This window comes from Chiloscyllium plagiosum, chromosome 9 (assembly GCF_004010195.1).
Source record: "Chiloscyllium plagiosum isolate BGI_BamShark_2017 chromosome 9, ASM401019v2, whole genome shotgun sequence".
In the NCBI taxonomy this organism is placed as follows: domain Eukaryota; kingdom Metazoa; phylum Chordata; class Chondrichthyes; order Orectolobiformes; family Hemiscylliidae; genus Chiloscyllium; species Chiloscyllium plagiosum.
In genome coordinates, this window is record NC_057718.1 from 10190317 (window position 1) to 10210987 (window position 20671).

General features: G+C 45.5%; 1 protein-coding gene across 2 annotated transcripts in view; it reads right to left on the reverse strand.

Moving 5' to 3' along the window:
* Positions 1 to 20671, reverse strand: part of arfgef3 (ARFGEF family member 3) — a 152313-nt gene that overhangs the window by 82803 nt on the left and 48839 nt on the right. For both annotated transcript variants that reach the window (XM_043695352.1, XM_043695353.1), the window contains exons 4-11: positions 18313 to 18444; positions 17279 to 17347; positions 12312 to 12434; positions 9218 to 9260; positions 7208 to 7292; positions 5037 to 5141; positions 2824 to 3148; positions 1303 to 1415 (exon numbers count right to left, since the gene is read on the reverse strand). In XM_043695352.1, coding sequence (XP_043551287.1) covers positions 1303 to 1415; positions 2824 to 3148; positions 5037 to 5141; positions 7208 to 7292; positions 9218 to 9260; positions 12312 to 12434; positions 17279 to 17347; positions 18313 to 18444 — 995 coding nt within the window. The remainder of the gene's footprint in view (positions 1 to 1302; positions 1416 to 2823; positions 3149 to 5036; positions 5142 to 7207; positions 7293 to 9217; positions 9261 to 12311; positions 12435 to 17278; positions 17348 to 18312; positions 18445 to 20671) is intronic.

Here is a 20671-nt window from a genome sequence, read left to right on the forward strand (position 1 = left end):
AGGGAACTCCGGTATTTTGACCCAGTGGCAATGAAAGCACGGCGATATATTTTTAAGTCGGGATGGTGAGTGGCTTGGAGGGGAACTTGCAGGTGGTGGTGTTCCCATGTATCTGCTGCCCTGGTCCTCCGAGATGGAAGTGGTTGTGGGCTTGGAAGCTGAGGAGCTTTGGTGAGCGTTAGATAAGCTATTACTTCTGGTGGGGTATCGCAGAACTGAGATAATAACCTTAACATTACAATTACTCTTTCACGGAATGTGGGAACCTCTGGCAAGGCCAGTATTTGTTGTTCATCCCTCATAACCTCGAACCGAGGGGCTGACCAGGGCAGTTTGTGGGTATACAGTCACATGAAAAGGTTTGTTAGACTAATCCCTGGAACAAGTGGACTGACTTATGCAGAAAGAAAGGCTACATCTGTATCCTCTGGAGTTCATTAGAATCAGATGGTGACTTAATTGAAACATATAAGACCCCGAGGGGGCTGACTGGTGGGGGGGGGGGGGGGGAATGTGGAAAGGATTGATCCAGTTCTGGGGAAATTTAGAACTCGGGGCCTGAGTTTAAGATTAAGGCCTCGCCCACTTAAAACAGAGATGAGAAATATTCCCTTTCTCTCAGAAGGTTCTGAGTCTTTGGAAATACCCTCCTCAAAAAGGCCGTGGATGTCGAATCTTCTATTGTTTTTAAAACCAAGGTAGGTAGATTCCCTATTACTGAGGGGATGAAAGATTATCAGGGGTACATAGGAATGTAGAATTAAGGTTAAAATCAGAGCAGCCGTGACCTTATTGAAAGGCGAGACAGGACCGAAGGGCCATGGGGACTATTCTTGTTTCTTTGTTCATATGCAGGCCAAATTAAGGACAGCTGAGTTCCTTTGCTGAAGGACACTAATGAACCAGAAGGGTTTTTACACCAATCACCTTTACATTCCAGGATTATAACTGAATTTTAGGTAGAGCAAGGGCAAGGTGGTATTTGAATCCTTGTTTCTGGAGCATTAACAGGAGTTTCCGGCCTGCAGATTATTTGACAAGTGACTTTCCCAGATGGAAATGTGTTGCTGGAAAAGCGCAGCAGGTCAGGCAGCATCTAGGGAACAGGAGAATCTGCCTGACCTGCTGCGCTTTTCCAGCAACACATTTCCATCTCTGATCTCCAGCATCTGCAGACCTCACTTTCTCCTCAAGTGACTTTCCCATCATACCAAAAGCACCCCTAACACACGGAAGGGGAAAATGGTGATGAAATAAACCAGTGGCGAAACACAAGTCAGATCCATCGAGTGCGTGGCTTACATTTTGTGAAGATCCAGGTGAGACTTTCTCTTCTGACTGGACCTTCTCTTGGTTTCCCCTTCATATACAGTCGGGCCAGCGAGATCGTACAGGCGCTGGGGGTTGCCTAGGACCTGTCCCGATAGATGTGGATAAGTGTTAATGCAGTTAAAACAAAAGGCACAGTCCTAACTACTCACCACTGGATGCCATCTTGACTTGGAGTCGCTTGGTCATGAGTTCAAATCCTCACTTGGGAACTTTGGGCACAAAATTGGAGCAAAGGCTCTCAGTGCCCACACTGAGGGAGTGCTGCATTGCCAGAGATGCCAGATTTCAGAAGTTGCGTGACCCTCTCAGGCAGTTGTAAAAATTCCAAGTCTACTGTTTAAATCAAGATCAGAGGTGTTCTCCCTGGCACCTTGGTGAATAGGGGTCAAAACGTGTGGTGTTGGAAAAGCACAGCCAGTCAGACAGCACCCGAGGAGCAGGAGAGTTATATTCCACATCCACTGCCTTTTGAGGAAGAGAATTCCCAAGATTCACAAACTTCTGAGAGAAAGAATAATGTTTCTTCATCTCTGTTTTAAATGGGTGATGCTCATTCCTGATGAAGAGCTTATGCTCAAAATGTTGACTCTCCTGCTCCTCGGATGCTGCCTGACTGGCTGTGCTTTTCCAGCACCACACCTTTTGACTCCAATTTCCAGCATCTGCAGTCATCACTTTCTCTGCCTTGGTCAATAGTCATCCCTCAACCTAAAGCAGGCCTTCATGAGGTTTTCATTTGGGGGCGGCATGGTGGTTCAGTAGTTAGCACTGCTGCCTCACAACACTAGGGTCCCAGGTTCGATTCCAGCCTCGGGTGACAGTCTGTGTGGAGTTTGCACATTCTCCCTGTGTCTGCGTGGGTTTCCCCCGGGTGCTCCGGTTTCCTCCACAGTACAAAGATGTGCAGGTCAGGTGGATTGGCCATGCTAAATTACCCATAGTGTTAGGTGCATTAGTCGGAGGGAAATGGTTCTGGGTGGGTTACTCTTCAGAGGGTCAGTGTGGACTGGTTGGGCCGAAGGGCCTGTTTCAACACTGTAGGGAATCTAATCTAAAAAAACTTGGGATGGGGGTGTAGTTCAGAGTGAACCATGTTGGTGGGGGCCAGGAGTCACATATACAGCCCCAGGCAAAAGGTTGTAGGATTCATTTATTCATTCATGGGATGTGGGTGTCGCTGATGAGGCCAGTATTTATTGCCCATCCCTTAGAGTCAACCACATTGCTGTGGGTCTGGAGTCACATGTAGGCCAAACCAGGTAAGGATGGCAGTTCCCTTCCCTAAAAGACATCAGTGAACCAGATGGGTTTTTCCCCACAATTGACAATGGTTTCATGGTCATCATCAGACTCTTGGTTCCAGATGTTTATTTAAGTCAAATTCCACCGTCCGCCAATGGTAGGACTCAAACCTGGGTCCCCTGATGAACAATCCAGTGGTCACACCACTAGGCCATCACCTCCAATGTGGAATGAAAGACACCAACACACCTCCTTCATGATCTTGATAGCCTCTACCCGATGTTGTGGTGGTGGATACAGCAGAAGGCGATGGTAAAGGGACTGCAGGACTGGCCTCAGTGACTCCAGGCAGCCGACAAGCCGCACCAGCTCCGCTGCTATGTAGTAGATGGTGCGTGCCACAGGTCCAATGAGTGCAGGCGCTGTGGACGAACAGCCTGATCCGCGGCCATGATCGGAGACGCCGGTCAAAGAAGCCTCAGTCTCCGTCAGCGAGGCGACATGACCTGACGAGATGGTCTTATCATGGATAGGGTTACCCAGGATGACAATCAGGGCTGGACAGAGCTGCTTCCTGCAACAACATGGAAAGGGGTTCAAGGAAGAAGCTTGGACAACAATAACTCACATTTAAATAGCACTGTTAACAGAGTAATGTTACCAGGATACTTCACACAAGGGCATTATCAGGTGACTGAGCCACTTGGTCAACAGCTTGAAGGAGGAGAGAGAGAGTTTGAGAGATTTAGGGAAACCTTATCTTCAGCTTGGGGCCTAGCTAGCAATAATTTGTACTTTTATAGCATCTCTTACATAATAATACACTGCCCCAAGGCAGTTCACAGAGGCACCTACAAACAAAATATAACATCGAACCACTGAAGGAGAAATTACAACAGATGACTAAAGCATGGACAAAGAGATAGGTTTTGAGGAAGTCTTAAAAGGAGGAGGATGTGGAGAGATTTTATTGAAGTAAGTTCACACCGAGAGTTGGGCACTAATTGTGTCAAAGTTAGCTGTTAGTTCTTTGTCGCAGAAATAATTGGACCAATCAGACACAATAACCTTTACTTAGCAACAGAATTAGTTATGGATCGTGTCAGTGAGGTACAGAGTACATCTGCTCTCCAGTACTGCTGCTTCAGATTGCTTTCCAGTCTTAGGGACTAATGTTTTGTTGTGGATAATAATTTACACCAGCTTAAGATATGCCTCATTATTGTATAATTAGATTTAGAATTAAATTTAGGTTTTCATCATGGTGGGATCTGAACTCATGTTCCTAGATAATTAGCCTGGGCCTCCGGATTACTAACCCAGTGGCATCGCTACAACACCCTATCTCCCCCCCCCCCCATCTGATTGGTCGAATGGTCTTCTGGTCACCTGTCCTTGGGGGAATGTACTATGAAGTACAAAGACAAGTAATCAGGATAGATTAGAATGGACAGTGAGGCTCTTAAAAGCCAAACAGTCTAACACAATCGAAGTTTTTATGTTAGTTTTTATGCCCTCTTTGATGAACAACCTCCACACTTTCCCCGCACCATTTTAGTTGGTGTTTTCTGCAGCACATAACAGAGACACCAAGTTGGCAACAGAAACTGCTGCCAACAGACAGTTGGCAGAGACCTGGCATCAGTGAACATTTGACCCAGGTTACAGAATGTTACAGCACAGAAGGCCATTTAACCCACTGTGTCTGTACCAGCTCCTGAAAGAGCTACCCAGCCAGTACCACTCTCCAGTTCTATCGCTGTACCCATCTAAATTCATCCTTTTCAAATATACATCCAGCTGTCCTTTGAAACCTCTTTTGGTATTTGCCACCGCCTGTCTCCCAGGAAGTATATCCCAAACCCTAATGAATCTGAGTAAAGACGTTTCTCTTCATCTCATTCTAGCTCCCTTGCTGACATTCTTGAAATTGTGACTCCTGGTGAGCAAATAAGGTGCCCAGAACTCAACACAACACTCCAAACGTGGTCTGACCAATGACTTGTACAGGTTGAATAGATTGAGCCTGCATTCACTGAAAAGATTCAGAGGCAACTTTATTGAAACATAGGAACTTGACAGGGTAAAAGTTGCTTTCTCTTGTGGGGAAGTCTCGGTTCAGAGGGGTCACCCATTTAAGACAGAGATGTGGAGGAATTCCTTCTCTCAGAGGGGAGTGAACCTGTAGAATTCTTTGCCCTCGAGGGCTACAGAGGCTGAGTCATAAAGATATTCAAGGCTGAGACAGACAAATTTTTAATCCGTAAGGGAATGACGGGTTATGGGGAAAAGTCAGGAAAGTGGAGCTGAGAGTTATCAGATCAGCCATGATCGCATTGAATGGTGGAGCAGACTCGTTGGGCTGAATGGCCTTACCTCTTCCCCTATGTTTTATGGTCAGCACTTCAAACAATACAGACTGAAATGAGAGACACTGCAAATACATCAATAATACAGCTCACCACAAGAGGTCTGTGAAACCTTTATGACGATGCATGACAGGAGAGGAACTGTTCAGCATGGAGAGGATACACTCCAGGTACAGGAGCTGCAACTGTTGGTTATTACTGAAAGGAAGAGGGCAGGAGTTAAAACGCAGTTCAGACAAATTCAACTAGAAATTCTAACAGACAGGTCCTTAATACCACAGGAAAAGTAGAAATGGGTCCATGCAAGAAGCTAGTCAATAAATTCAAACCTATATGATCTACGGGCAGCAGATAGTCCCCAGAATTCATGGCTAATGTTTGTATGCTCACAGTATGCCCACTGGTTGTGATACTCTGGTGGCAGTATTGCATACATTGAGAAAACGTCACCACATATCACCAATTCAACTGAACGAGACAGTGTGAAATGCAAAATTTCTGCATAGGTGCTTAATCCAGACTCTAACGCCCTCCTCATTCAGGGGATTACAAGAAAATCAATAAACAAAAAGGGAATCGAACAATTTATGAAGACTGGGATGCTTCTGTATATGTTTGCATTCACAGCACCTTACATCATCCAACCAAATACAGCCAGTAATGGAAGGTGACAGCAACAGAGCTATCAAGCAGCAAAACAATAACCTGCTCAATGATGCTCAGATTGGGTTCCTCCAGGGCCACTCAGCTCCTGATTTCATTACAGCCTGGCCCAAACATGGACAAAAAGAGGTGAACTCCATTGTTTGCCATCAACGAGATGTATACTTGCCAACACTCCTTCAACAGCACCTTCAAAACCCATGACCACTACCATCTACAAAGACAAGGGCAGCAAATACATGGGAACACCTTCACCTGCAAGCTCACTAACTTGGAAATATACCATTGTTCCTGCAGTGTGCCTGGGTCAAAATCCTGAAACTGCCTCCAAAACAGCACTGTGAAGTTACCTGTGTCACATGTGTGACACCACTTACAACACTCTCTTAGCCACTGATGCATAATGGCAGTAGTCAAGAGGATGGTGATGGAAAAGCACAGCAGGTCAGGCAGCATCCGAGGAGCAGGAGCATAAACGTTTCAGGCAGTTGTGTATATTATCCACAAGATGCATTGCAGTAACTCAATAAAGGTTCACCAAGACTTGCACCCTCTGGGGCATCTAGTTCAAGGGCAGGAGATACATGGGAGCACTACCATTTACAAACCAATAAATCATCCTGACTTAGAGATACATTATCATTCCTTCAGTGTTATTGGGTCAAAATCTTGGAACTCCCTCCCTAACAACATTGTGCTGGGTACCTATGTCATCTGGACTACAGTGATTCATGGACATTTAGGGATGGACAGTAAATGCTGGTCTTTCCACTGAGGCTCATATCCTACAAACTAAATTTCAGAGTACTTTAAAGAGTATAACATATAGGCAGTTTGGAAACTGATGTTAATGAAAATGGCTAATGGACACGGCTTTGTGGTAGCTGCCCATTCTATATCTCGTGGGACCTATACATTAGTACAAATGAACTCTCCATGGGACTGAGAAAGGACTAAATCCCATACCAAGTTGAAAAGCTGAGGCAACCGCGTGATTCCTGATATTGGGACTGTTGGAAAATATTTGCGAAACAAAAAAAAAATGAAACTGGATGGACCAACCAGCGTCCACTATCACTGAGGCAAAATGCTGGAACCCCGTCCTATCAGCTCTGTGGGCATCCCTATTCCATGGATTGCCACAGTTCAAGAAAGCAGCTCACCACCACCTTCTCAAGTGCAAATAGGGATGGGCAACAAATATTGCCCCAAGCCTGTGATGCCTACATCCCATGAATACATCAATCAGTGAACCACATAATGGTTACTGGACAGAGGGAGGCCAATCAGCCCATCGTACAGTGCTGGTTCTCTACAAGAGCAAACTTAGCCAGCCCCACCACCAGCTTCCCTCTCTTCTCTCTTCCTCCTCAGTCCTTCTGTAGTTAGAACTGCAGTTACATTCCTTTCCCCACTATCATCCCTGGGGCCAGCTGTTAGGATGGAGAGGGGAGTCACGCTGCCTCAGACAGACTTGGCAGAGAATTCTAGTCATTGCTGTGATTTCTGAGTGTGTGTGGTAGTTAGGCCTGAGCTGGACAGGTTTGTGGATAATCTTTAGGGAAATGTCTTAAAGCCTGAACCATGGAGAGTCCACTTACGTCACCACTCTTTGCAGCTTCTCGCAAAGGACAGCAAGCACGGAGACCACGTCCTCACACAGCGACTCGACCGGGACTGAGGAGCCTGACAAAAGGAGCATAGGACGATCAGCACGACGCAAACATCTCTGAGAGCTCAATAAAGCCTGACACTGGCTTCAGGAATAACAGGGGGAGGGGAGGGGTACAACATGGGACGAGGAAAGGCAGACTTCAACATGGTGTAGTGTAATGGAAACCAAGTCACATGGTGAGACATTGGGATGGACAGCCGACAGCCTGATCAAAGGGGAGTTAAGACCTACCCACTCAGTCCAAGGTTGTCATGGTGACATCTGTAAGACACAATGGTGGTCTTTTGAGAGACCACCCGAGAGGGTAGTCACAAACTCCATAGGGTGGATGATAAAGGGGGAGGGCAGGGAGGGTTTGTCCACAATTCACTCCTTGCAAGCCCACACTGAAACCATAACATGCCAAGGCTGGGGCTAAACCAACCAATGGTGGGGCTTCTGGTCCTCACTTGGAAGATAATCCCTCCCTTCGGAGCTGCTACTTGATCTGATTCACCATGAGTTCCAATATTCCTGACACCCGGAATTGCAGAAAAAGGCCCAGGGGAGGTTCATGGTTTTCTTGTGAGGAGTTGGGTGGTAAAGGGACACCATGGGGTCTTAGGGCAGGGGGATGGAAGTATGGCGGGGAGCAGGATGGTCTGGGTCCAGTCGGGCTGATAGCACAGAAGTGTGGACTCATTGGCATTAAGGGGAGGGGGGTATACAGTTGACATGTGCGGGACATCCTGAAGAATGAAATGCCTCGTTTTCCTCTCCCTTCCCTGTATCACGTCAAACAAACTGCCTACTCTTGCCCGACTGCCTACATCAGGCACATGTACCACATTATTCCAATCAATAGGCTTGTTAACAAATCCAAATGATCTTTAATGGTTTATGTATGTATGTACAGCCACCCGACTTTACACTCGCCCCACTCTGGGCGCTCCATTTTCCTCCCACAGTCCAAAGAGGTGCAGGTTAGGTGGATCGGCAATGGGAAATTACACCACAGTGTCCAGGTTTGTACAGGATTAGCCAATGGTAAATGGGCTAAGATGGGGCATAGGTCTGGGCAGGATGCTCTCCAGAGGGTCGGTGCAGATTCATTGGACTGAATGGCCTCTTTATGCACAGTAGGGGATTCTATAAAGTTTGCAGGGCTACAAGAGTGACAGAGCTATAGAAACATTATGCCAGAGGAGGCCATTCAGCCCACTGAATCCATGCTGACCCTTCACAGAGCGATCAAATCCATCCTGTTCCTCCACTCCATAAATGTGGCTTTGCAAGTTTATTTCCCTTAAGTGTCCACACAATTTCTTTTAAAAATCATGGATCGTCTTTGCTTCCACCATATTGCCTTGAAGGCAAAGAATACCAATTATTATCACTCACTGACATTCCTATCCCCACCCCACATCTCTTGCCCAAAACCTTAAAATGTGTTCCTCTCGTCCTTGTAATTCATGGGATGGGCTAATGGATGAGAGCAATTTTTCCTTGTCAACTTTACATAAACCTGTTGTGATCTTGTATACGTTGATCAAGTCTCCTGTTAATCTCCAATGGGTTAGTTAGGTAAATTGTTCCTAAAGTTGATACAGGTATAATGGGCTGAATGCCTTCCTCTTTAAGTGACTTTATAAGCAAGCTTAAATTACATGTCTAACCTTCCGCACAAGAACAGGCCATTTGGCCCAACGCGTATACGATGGTACACACAAAAACAGAAATTGCTGGAGAAACTCAACAGATCTGACTCCTCTTCAGATAGCCGGACTCAAAACATTAACTCTGTTTTCTCTTCACAGATGCTGCCAATCCTGCTGAATTTCTCCAGCAATTTCCATTTCCATTTCCATTTTAGATCTCCAACATCCACAGTTCTGCGATTTATTTAAGTACATGTTGGTATTTGTGCTCCCCCTAAGTTGGGCGAAGGATTTTTTACCTTTGCTGTAATGTTCCTCCTGCAATGTACAACCATCCTCATTCTGACGAGAGAAGGGAAATTGATTCATTTAGTCAGGTCAACTGTCAACAACAACTGGAGCCACACATATGATGAGCAGACATACTTACCGGTGACTGGAATGCAAAGGAACTTTAAATGGTTCAAACACTATGTGATAGAAGTTCAACTGTGCATCAAGGAGGATACAACACGCTTAATATTACTCTCATTTTCAACTTGCAGAGAAGATTGCAGAAATAAACAGGGAAAACCCATGTCCAAGGTTAACTTAAGTAAGTGCAATTCTGCTAAGTATCTCAATCCATGAGTTCAAAGAGGTTCTGTTTGGGAACATGGACATCAGAGATACAGGGGTCTCCATTATATGTGAATAGCAAATAGAGCATTTGAGTTATCTCCAACTTACAGATGTGGAACCTTTCATTACTCTACCCTTAGTGAAGCCTCACCTGATACTGAAATTGTTTTGTCATCTTCTCCAGGGTTTTCTGCTATGATAGTCAATGTTATTGGGGATCTTATAGAAACATATAAAATTATGAAGGGAATAGATAAGGTAGAGGCAGGGAGGTTGTTTACACCGACGGGCGAAACTAGAAATAGGGGACGTAGCCTCAAAAAAAAAGTGAGCAGATTTAGGACTGAGTTGAGGAGGAACTTGTTCTCCCCAAAGGTTGTGAATCTGTGGAATTCCCTGCCCAGTGAGGCATGTTTTTAAGGCAAAGATGTTCGAATAGTAAAGGAATTAAGGGTTATGGTGAAAGGGCAGATAAGCAGACCTGAGGCCATGAAAAGATCAGCCATGATCTTATTGAATGGTGGAGCAGGCTCGAGGGGCCAAATGGCCTACTCCTGCTCCTAGTTCTTATGTTACCTCAAAACACCCATCAGGGAACATTTCAGCTACAACCCTCCAAACAAATTTGGAAGAAAAGCCAGATTATACAGTAGGGGTAAAATCAATTGTTTTCAAGTGCCTCTTAAGGGCTACCCTTTGAATTCCGAGGGGCTACGTTTTGTTTCTCGAGGGACTACATTTTCACTTGCACTAATCCGTTCATTAGGTGATAGGGTCATATCGTAACAATACCTGCATTGTTGCGTGGAGTATTAGGACTCAGACAGAAACAAAATTAGAAGAATTCATCAGTATCGTGAATAATTACAACCCTCCATTTAACATAATTACAACACACAAGGAACACATTAATATCATGCGCACTACAGTATTTAAACTGGCAGAAGACAACAGGCATAACTTTGCACCATTTTTTAGAAAGAAATAACTGATACACACTTCTGTAGACAAAAAACTATCGCCTTGGATGTTTTTGCCATGGACTGGTGAGTACACAGCGAAACAAGCTGCATTATTGTCTCCAAAGCAATCATTTCAAGTAATTCAACATTTTTGAGATGCTTTGAGACATGATATCACAAATGTAAATATTTATGAAACAGAGCTGTTCAGTATTAAATTATCTAATCATGACAATAACATTTTGCCCTGAGTTTCCACTACCTTAAGCTCAAGATTCCATATTATTTGCACGGAATTCATTAGCGTGTTGACTTCAAGATTTCTTGGTTCCCAGTAAGTTTAGTGACCCATAGTTGAAAGGTTTTCCCTCTCTAGGCCATTTTCCCATTTTTGATATCTCTCTCCTTCCTTATTTAGCATGATTTCCCTCACAGGACCTCTAGCTCCCAGTCTTGTTCGCCCCCAATATGGCAGAATCATTCCCCAGCCCACCCCGCCAACATTGCCCACAGCCTACAGTAACCCCACTTCCCCAGTCTCTCTTTCACTGGTCCCAGTGGCTCTGCTTCCCCAGCTTCAGAGTATTCTTGCTAAAATTCATCTTTCACACCTCTGTCTTTGCTCAATGAACATTAAACAGTGTATCTATGAAAGAAATCATCCCCATCCTGTCCCGACAAGTGAGGCATACATTCCAGTGAACCATACAGTGCAGATGAAGGCCATTCAGCACGTAATGCTATTCAAATCTGCTGGATTATTCCTCCGCTTTACGCTGTACCAGGAGAGTATTTATCACTTCATATTATTAACATTACTCCGAACTTAGCTCCTCACAACTTTCCTTTGTTCAGAGTCAATATATCTGTCTCACAAGCTAAGATCCCAGTAAACCCCCCACAACTTGCCCATTTTGGGGCACGGTGGCTCAGTGGTTAGCACTGCTGCCTCACAGCGCCAGGGACACGGATTCAACTCCCACCTCGGGCAACTGTCTGTGTGGAGTTTGCACATTCTTCCCATGTCAGCGTGGGTTTCCTCTGGGTGCTTTGGTGTCCTCCCACAATCCAAAAATGTGCAGGTCAGGGGAATTGGCCATGCTAAATTGCCCATAGTGTTAAGTGCATTAGTCAGGGTAGGGAATGGGTCTGGGTGGGTTACTCTTTGGAGGGTCAGTGTGGACTTGTTGGGCTGAAGGGTCTGTTCCCATACTGTAGGGAATCTAATCGAATCTAATCTACCCCAGCATTTTACAGAATTCCGTGACCAACATCCAGTTGGGGAAAATCCAGTCCAGAAAGAGGCCATGCGCAAAACAATGAGTGACAGGCAGTAGAGATGCCTCTGATTGGTATATGAACAGATGAGCATATAAATCATGGGTAGGAGTAGGCCATTCAGCCCCTCGAGCTTGCCCTGCTATTCAATAAGATCATGACTGAACTGACGGTCACCTCAACTCCACTTGCCTACCTATGCACAATACTCAAGACTCCCTCGTTGGTCACAAAATCTATATTTCTTTACTCGTTCACTGGGTAAAAGCTGGGCCACTTTTTATCACCCAAATCTAATTATGCTTGAGAAAGTGGTGGTGAGCTGCCTATTTGAACCGCCACAGTCCATGTGCTGTAGATAGACTCATGGCACCATTAGGACTTGCTTCTACCTGAACTATAGTCATTGACCCTGCCTCTGGGGAAGGGTGCTCCAAAGACACAAAACCTTCTGAGAGAGAAAGATCCCCCTGGAATGAGGGACCCTCTCTTTTTACGTGGTGCTCCCCTCATTCTGCACAGTTCTTCTCACCTCACTCTCCTGCCTCAGACGGAGTTGCTGGGTCAAGTCACTCAACATCTGGCTGAGGGTGGCTCGCACCGCCGTGTTGATACTGCGCTGGTGACTGCTGGCTACGTACGTCTCGATGCAAACCTGGTTCACGATGACAAGGAGAGAGGATATGAGACAAGCAGCAAAGTATATGGCAAATACAAAATCCCTGTGGAAAATTAACGTACAGAGACACCCGGGAAGTTGGCAACGCAGTTCGATAGAGTGGTCAAGAAGGCATACTGCATGCTTTCCTTCATCGGACGGGGCACTGAGTACAAAAGAGTTGGCAGGTCATGTTATAGTTGTATAGGACTTTGGTTTGGCCACATTTGGAACACTGCATACAGTTCTGGTTGCCACATTATCAAAATGATGCCAATGCTTTGGAGAGGGTGCAGAGGAGGTTCACCAGGATGTCGCTTGATATGGAGAGCGCTAGCTATGAGGAGAGGTTGAGTAGATTAGGATTATTTTCATTACAAAGGCGGAGGTTGAGGGGGAGGCCTGATTGAGGTCGACAAAATCATGAGAGATATAGACAGGGTGGATAGCAAGAAGCTTTTTCCCCAGAGTGGGGGACTCAGTTACTAGGGGTTACGAGTTCAAGGCGAGAGGAGAAAAGTTTAAGGGAGATATGCGTGGAAAGTGTTTTACGCAGAGAGTAGTAGGTGTCTGGAACTCATTGCCAGCAGCGGTGGTAGAGGCAAACACGATAGCATCATTTAAGATGTATCTGATCAGATACATGAATGGGCAGGGAGCTGAGGGATACAGATCCTTAGAAAATAGGCGACTGGTTTAGATAGAGGACCTGGATCAGAGCAGACTTGGAGTGCCGAAGGACCTGTTCCCGTGCTGTAATTTTCTTTGTAAATGTCCCATCGCAGTTACAGGGGTTGGGGGGGTTGAGGAAGGCTGAATCCCATGTCGGTCCCCATCTGGCCTCCTGAAGGTTTCTGGAACCCTTCTCTCAGGGTGAGTAGGAAGGTCCCAGACATTCAACATCCTATGCTTACTTATTTATTCCTCACTTGGGCATTTCCCTTTGTTTAGGGAATGTGGGCAAACATGGCAGACACTGCCCAGCACAGTAAGATCCCACAAATAGACGCAAGGGGGTAATAGCCGTGTTCAGGGGAGGGCTTGAATCCTGCCACTAGTCATGCGAACAGGACTAAAGTACACTGCTTTCCCTCATTGACACTCAAAAAACAAGAAATGTGAAAACACAGAAAATAGGAACAGGAGCAGGCCTTTCAGCCCATCGAGCCCGCCCATTCAATATGACCATGGCTGATCATCCAACACAATAGCCAGTTCCCGCTTTTCCCTCATAACCGATCGAAACATGGGAAAAGAAACCAAAAAGACTCGTGTCTGGACAGTACCGTTTCCCAACCACCGGACCTCCGAAGGAGCTTTACTGACCACTTTGAAACTGCAGTGCCTGTGTAGTTCAGGAAAAACAGCAGTTATTACCTGCACAGGAAGCAGTGCAACTAAGGATCAGTAGAGGGTGAGAGGATTGTCCTAGGGTGGTAGGCTGAGAAAAAGTGGTGAGCGCAGCAGGTCAGGCAGTATCCAAGGAGCAGGAGAACCGACAGACATAAGCCCTTCTTCAGGAATCCTGAAGAAGGGCTTATGCCTGAAACGTTGATTCTCCTGCTCCTTGGATGCTGCCTGACCTGCTGCGCTTTTCCAGCAACACATTTTTCAGCTCTGGATCTCCAGCATCCTCACTTTCTCCTCCCTGAGAAAAAGTGGGTCGCCATTCTCCACAGCTGAGAAAAAATGAGCAGTGATCTTACTGAAATGTACAAGCAAAGAGCTATTCCCTAAGAGGGCAGGGGTTCAAAACTAGGGAGGCTATTTTTAAGGTGAGAAGAGGAAGATTTGAAAAAGACATGAGAGGCAACTTTTCCAGACAGAGTAATTTGTGTGTGGAATGAACTGCCAGAGGAAATGGTGGATGCAGCTACAGTTACAACGTTTAAAAGACATTTGGATAAGTACGTGAATAGGAAAGCTTTGGAGGGATATGGGCCAAGCACTGGCAGCTGCAACTATTTAATTTGGGAACATGGTCGGCATGGACTGGTTGGACCGAAGGGTCTGTTTCCATGCTGTATGACTCTAGAGGTTCACTAGATTGATTCCAGAGATGAGGGGTGTGTCATATGAAGACAGATTGAACAGATTAGGCCTAATACTGTCTGGAAATAATACTATTTGAGGATAGCAAATGTGGTTCCCTTGTTCAAGAAGGGGAGTAGGGATAACCCTAGTAACTATAGGCCGGTGAGTCTCACTTCTGTTGTGGGCAAAGACTTAGAGAGAATTGTAAGGGATAGGATTTATGAACATTTGGATAGAAATAATGTGATCAAGGATAGTCAGCATGGTTTTGTGAAGGGCAGGTCGTGCCTCACAAACCTTACTGAATTCTTTGAGAAGGTGACTAAGGAGGTGGACAAGGGTAAAGCGGTAGATATGGTGTATATGGATTTTAGTAAGATGTTTGATAAGGTTCCCCATGGTAGACTACTGCAAAAAAATACGGAGGTATGGCATTGAGGGTGAGTTGGAGGTCTGGATTAGGAGTTGGCTGGCTGGAAGAAGACAGAGGGTAGTAATTGATGGCAAAGGTTCATCTTGGAGTGCAGTCACTAGTGGTGTTCCGCAAGGATCTGTTTTGGGACCATTGCTGTTTGTCATTTTTATAAATGACCTGGAAGAGGGGTTAGAAGGTTAGGTGAGCAAGTTTGCGGATGATACGAAAGTCGGAGGAGTGGTAGACAGTGAGGAAGGATGTGGCAGGTTACAGCAGGATATAGAGAAGCTGCAGAGCTGGGCAGAAAGGTGGCAAATGGAATTCAATGTAGCTAAGTGTGAGGTGATTCATCTTTGAAATTTGCCACCCAGGTAAATAGTGCGGTGAGGAAGGCATATGGCGTACTGGCTTTTATTGGTAGAGGAATTGAGTTCCGGAGTCCTGAGGTCATGTTGCAGTTGTATAAGACTCTGGTGCGGCCACATCTGGAGTATTGTGTGCAGTTTCGGTCGCCATACTATAGGAAGGATGTGGAGGGACTGGAACGGGTGCAGAGGAGTTTTACCAGGATGTTGCCTGGTATGGTAAGAAGATCGTATCAGGAAAGGCTGAGGCACTTGAGGCTGTTTTCATTGGAGAAAATAAGGTTGAGGGGTGACTTGATAGAGGTGTACAAGATGATTAGGGGTTTAGATAGAGTTCACCATGAGAACCTTTTTCCACGTATGGAGTCAGCTATTACAAGGGGGCATAGCTTTAAATTAAGGGGTGGTAGGTATAGGACAGATGGTAGGGGTAGATTCTTTACTCAGCGAGTCGTGAGTTCATGGAATGCCTTGCCAGTAGCAGTGGTGGACTCTCCCTCTTTATAGGCATTTAAACGGGCATTGGATAGGCATATGGAGGATAGTGGGCTAGTGTAGGTTAGGTGGGCTTGGATCGGCGCAACATCGAGGGCCAAAGGGCCTGTACTGCGCTGTATTGTTCTATGTTCTGTGAAATTAGAAGAATGAGGGGAGATCAAATTGAGGTATTCAAGATGATAAAAGGTGTGGATAAAATAGACGTGGTTCCACTTGTGGGGCATTCTGGGACGAGAGGACCTTGTTTTAAGATAAAGGGTGGCAAATTTAAAACAGAGTTGAGGAGAAACTACCTCTCCCAAAGGGTTGTGAATCTGTGGGAATTCACTACCCCAAAATGAGGTAGATGCTGGGACAGAGAGTAAATTTAAGGAGGAGTTAGACAGATTTTTAATTGGTAATGGGTTGAAGGATAATGAAGAGGAGGCAGGAAAATGGGGGTGAGGAACTTAACAGCCATGATCAAATGGCAGATCAGACTCGATGGGCTGAATGGTCTACTCCTGCTCCTATTGTTTGTGGTCATTGTATGCACAGAAAGATCCCACAAACAGCAACGCGATCATAATCAGATAATCTGTTTTTTTTGTAATGTCGATTGGAAAATAAAAATCAATCAGAACAGCAGAGAAAGGCCCATCTCCACAATAGCCCAAAGGGACCTGTTACAATCCCCCATCGCCACAATAGTCCAAAGGGACCTGTTACAATCCCCCATCGCCACAATAGCCCAAAGGGACCTGTTACAATCCCCCATCGCCACAATAGTCCAAAGGGACCTGTTACAATCCCCCATTTCCAAGCAAGCAACAGGAGCCTCAGTTGAACATCTCAGTATTTCCTCAGTTCCGTATTGAAGTGTCAGCCTGGGTCTTGGGGCTAAAAGACCCTGGAGATGGAGTTAAATTCTGGGCCTTATGACTCAGAGGTCAGAGTCATAAATGAACCACAACAACACCTGGTAATGTGGACTGAATTGCTCAGTCCGTATTAAGTTGATCCCTTGATTTTAAAATATCCCAAAAGGCTTTACAGACAACACACACCATGCACACACATAAAACATGCATGCAAACAGATATACAAATACATAAGCAAACATATGTACAAATGCATATGAAAACATATATATAAACATGTATGCAAAAACATATGCAAACAGTATACAAACATAAGCAAACATATGCAAACACAGAAGCAAACATACAAACAAATGCAAACACATACAAACATGTATGCAACACAAACACATATGCAAACACGCACAAATATGTATACAGCACAAACACATATGAAAACACATATACAAACATGCATACAACACAAACACATGAAAACATATACAAAGATGTATTTAACACATACAAATATTTACATAAACACAGACACAAGCAGATATACAAACATGTACACAAACACATATGTAAACATAAATGTACGCAAACATTGATAATCACATATGTGGAGAATCACTTTGTCAAGCAGGCAGTAAAACAATCAGGGTGTAAGAGATACACAGGAAGCGTTACCTCAGCAATCTTCAGCACTGCACTGCCATTTATTTCAAACGACGATGAGTATGTGATACACAGCAGCACCTTTCAAAGAAGCAGAGAATGAATAAAAATACCAGGGATAAATATAAACTCAAACCAGGCCACAATCTCCACAGAACCACCTGTTTCTTGGAAATTCTAGTGCACTCTCCAATGATGCCAAATGGGGAAAGGGTTAGGGTCAAGGTAGTGAGGTTAAGAGGCACTGTGTTTACCCTGTACCTTGATGATCATATATCATGCCCTGCCTTCCCTCATGTCATCTCATAACAGCTCGGAGTGTGTTTCTGGGCAAATTTCCTGGGTATTTGGCCCATGCTCTCTACCTAGGTCCAGTGGGGCTTTCCCACGAATGATAATTGACATATATCCCATCCTGGGCCTTTGAAAGGCCATGGAAGAAAAGTCTTACATTTAAATATCACCTGTAACATCCTGAAACATGGTGCAGCTAGGCTGTAATGTAGCAAAGATAGTGGCCAATTAGTGCCCAGTAAGATCAGTGAAATAGCATTGTCACAATGATCAGGTGCTCAGCTGTAGACAAGCTGGTTGGATGATAACTAGTGTGTGAGCACCATGAAAAACTCCTGTAATGTTCTCGCAGTGCTGGGCCAGACTGTCGGTCTGCGGTGGGACCTGGGTCCACAAGAGGCAGGTGTACTACCCCAGGAGTCACCTAAAGGGAACTGATGACATTGAAGGTACTGCCACTTTTGCTTTCCCTGGTTGAGGGTTGGATTGGCATTCAGGAGACGATGCTTCAGAATGGACTTCCCATTCCACTTGACAACAGCCCTGCCCCTGGGATTTCAGGTGACATCCTGGAACACCAGAGGTCTGCGATCAGGAATCCTGCTCAAAGTCTATATGGTCTCCCTGGAATTCCAAGGCCCATTCCCTCAACCACAACATGCCGAGGCTTGGGGCACCCCATCGTAAACAGGACCCCCTCCTCAGGAACAATCACCCTCATGTAAGTTTGCATGTTATCAATGAGTGAGTACCTTCATGACTTCCACTTGCAGGTCCTCGTTCAGAAAAGGTGTAACCTTCATGGAGTCCAGCATCTGGTTCAGCAACTGTCTGTCCTCCAGCTCTTTCTCCGCTGACACCAGCCTCTCATCAGCCAGCAGTTTCTAACGGAACACAGCAAAAGGTTACCTTTTACACCACTGATACTAAACGCCCTTCCACCTCCATCACATCCCCTCCCTCTCTGTTCTGCTCTGCCATATCTTTGCTTCCTCCCTGGTTACTCCAATGCTCTCCTTACTGGCCTCCCAAGCTCAAAGCTCTGCTGCTCCTAATCCCAACTCACACCAAATTCCATTTCACTAGCATTCCCCACTTCCATCTCCCACCACCCCACGGAGTTTACTGACTCACCGTAACTATTGGCCTCCAAAGTGCCCCCCGCCATGATTTTAAAATCTTTGTCTTTGTTTTCATATCAAGAATCTTACCAATTTTTATAGTTGCACCACAGAGATTATTCTACTTGATGCATCACAGCCAGATATGGCAACTGCTCCGCCCAGGACTGTAAGAAGCTACAGAGAGTTGTGAACACAGCCCAGTCTGTCACACAAGCCAGCCTTCCATCCATTGACTCCATCTACTCCAGTGCCTCAGAAAGCCAGCCATCATCAGAGACCCCTCCCACCCCAGTTATAATCTCTTCCAACCTCTTCCGTTGGACAGATTCAAGAACAGCTTCTTCCCCGCTGTCATTAGGTTTGTGAATGGACCTTTCAAATAGAACATAGAACATAGAACAATACAGCACAGAACAGGCCCTTCGGCCCACGATGTTGTGCCGAACATTTGTCCTAGCTTAAGCACCCATCCATGTACCTATCCAATTGCCGCTTAAAGGTCACCAAAGAAATTTAACGTTGATCTCGGTCTTTGTGCAACTTCTCCGCAGCCATAACATTGTATTCCTCGCTCTGTTCTATTACCCTAATGCATTTTATATGGTATGATCTGCCTGTACTGCAGGCAAAACAAAACGTTTCACTGTACCTAGGTACATGTGACAATGCTAAATCAAATCAGCCTCTCTCCCCATCTCTGTAACCTCCTCCTGCCCTCTAGGATGTCTGCACTCCTCCAATTCTTCACTCATTTCATTACTACAGCATTGGCAACACAATGGCTCAGTGTTTAGCACTGCTGCTTCACAGCACTAGGGTCCTGGGTTCGATTCCAGCCTCGAGCGACTGTCTGTGTGGAATTTGCACATTCTCCCCGTGTCTGCGTGGGTTTCCTCTGGGTGCTCTGGTTTCCTCCCACAGTCCAAAGATGTGTAGGTCAGGTGAATTGGCCAGAGTGTTCAGGGATGTGTAGATTAGGTGCATTAGTCGGGGTAAATGTACAGTAATATGGTCGAGAATGGGCCTGGGTGGGTCACTCTTTAGAGATCTGGTGTGGACTTGTTGGGCCAAATGGCCTGTTTCCAGAATGTAGGGACTCTATGATTCTATGCCTTCAGCTCTCTGGGCTGTAAGCTTTGGGATTCCTTGTATAAAGCTCTCCACCTCATTATCTCTGCTCTCTCCTTTAAGGGGGAGGTGATGGTGAAGCAACAATATCACCAGACTAATAATAGGCGGCACAGTAGCACAGTGGTTAGCATGGCTGCCTCATAGTGCCAGAGACCCGGGTTCAATTCCTACCTCAGGTGATTGACTGTGTGGATTTTTGCAAGGTTTGTAGCTCAGGTTGAGGTTTAGGGTGTAGGTTTGCTCGCTGAGCTGTAGGTTTGATATCCAGACATTTCATTACCTGGCTCGGTAACATCATCAGTGACGACCTCCAAGTGAAGTGAAGCTGTTGTCTCCTGCTTTCTACTCATATGTTTGTCCTGGATAGAGTTCCTGGGGTTTGTGGTAATGTAATTTCCTGTTCGTTTTCTGAGAGGTTGATAGATGGTATCGAGATCTATGTGTTTGTTTATGGCATTGTGGTTGGAGTGCCAGGCCTCGGAGTGCCAGGCCTCTAGGAATTCTCTGGCATGTCTTTGCTTACCCTGTCCCAGGATAGATGTGTAGTCCCAGTCGAACTGGTGGTTTTTTTCATCCGTGTGTAGGGCTACGAGGGAGAGAGGGTCGTGTCTTTTTGTGGCTAGCTGGTGTTCGTGTATCCTGGTGGCTAACTTTCTTCCTGTTTGTCCTACGTAGTGTTTGTGGCAGTCCTTGCATGGAATTTTGTAGATGACGTTGGTTTTGTCCATGGGATATACTGGGTCTTTAAGTTTGTTAGTTTTTGTTTGAGACGGTTGGTGGGTTTGTGTGCTACTAGGATTCCGAGGGGGCTTAGTAGTCTGGCTGTCATTTCTGAAACTTCTTTGATATATGGTAA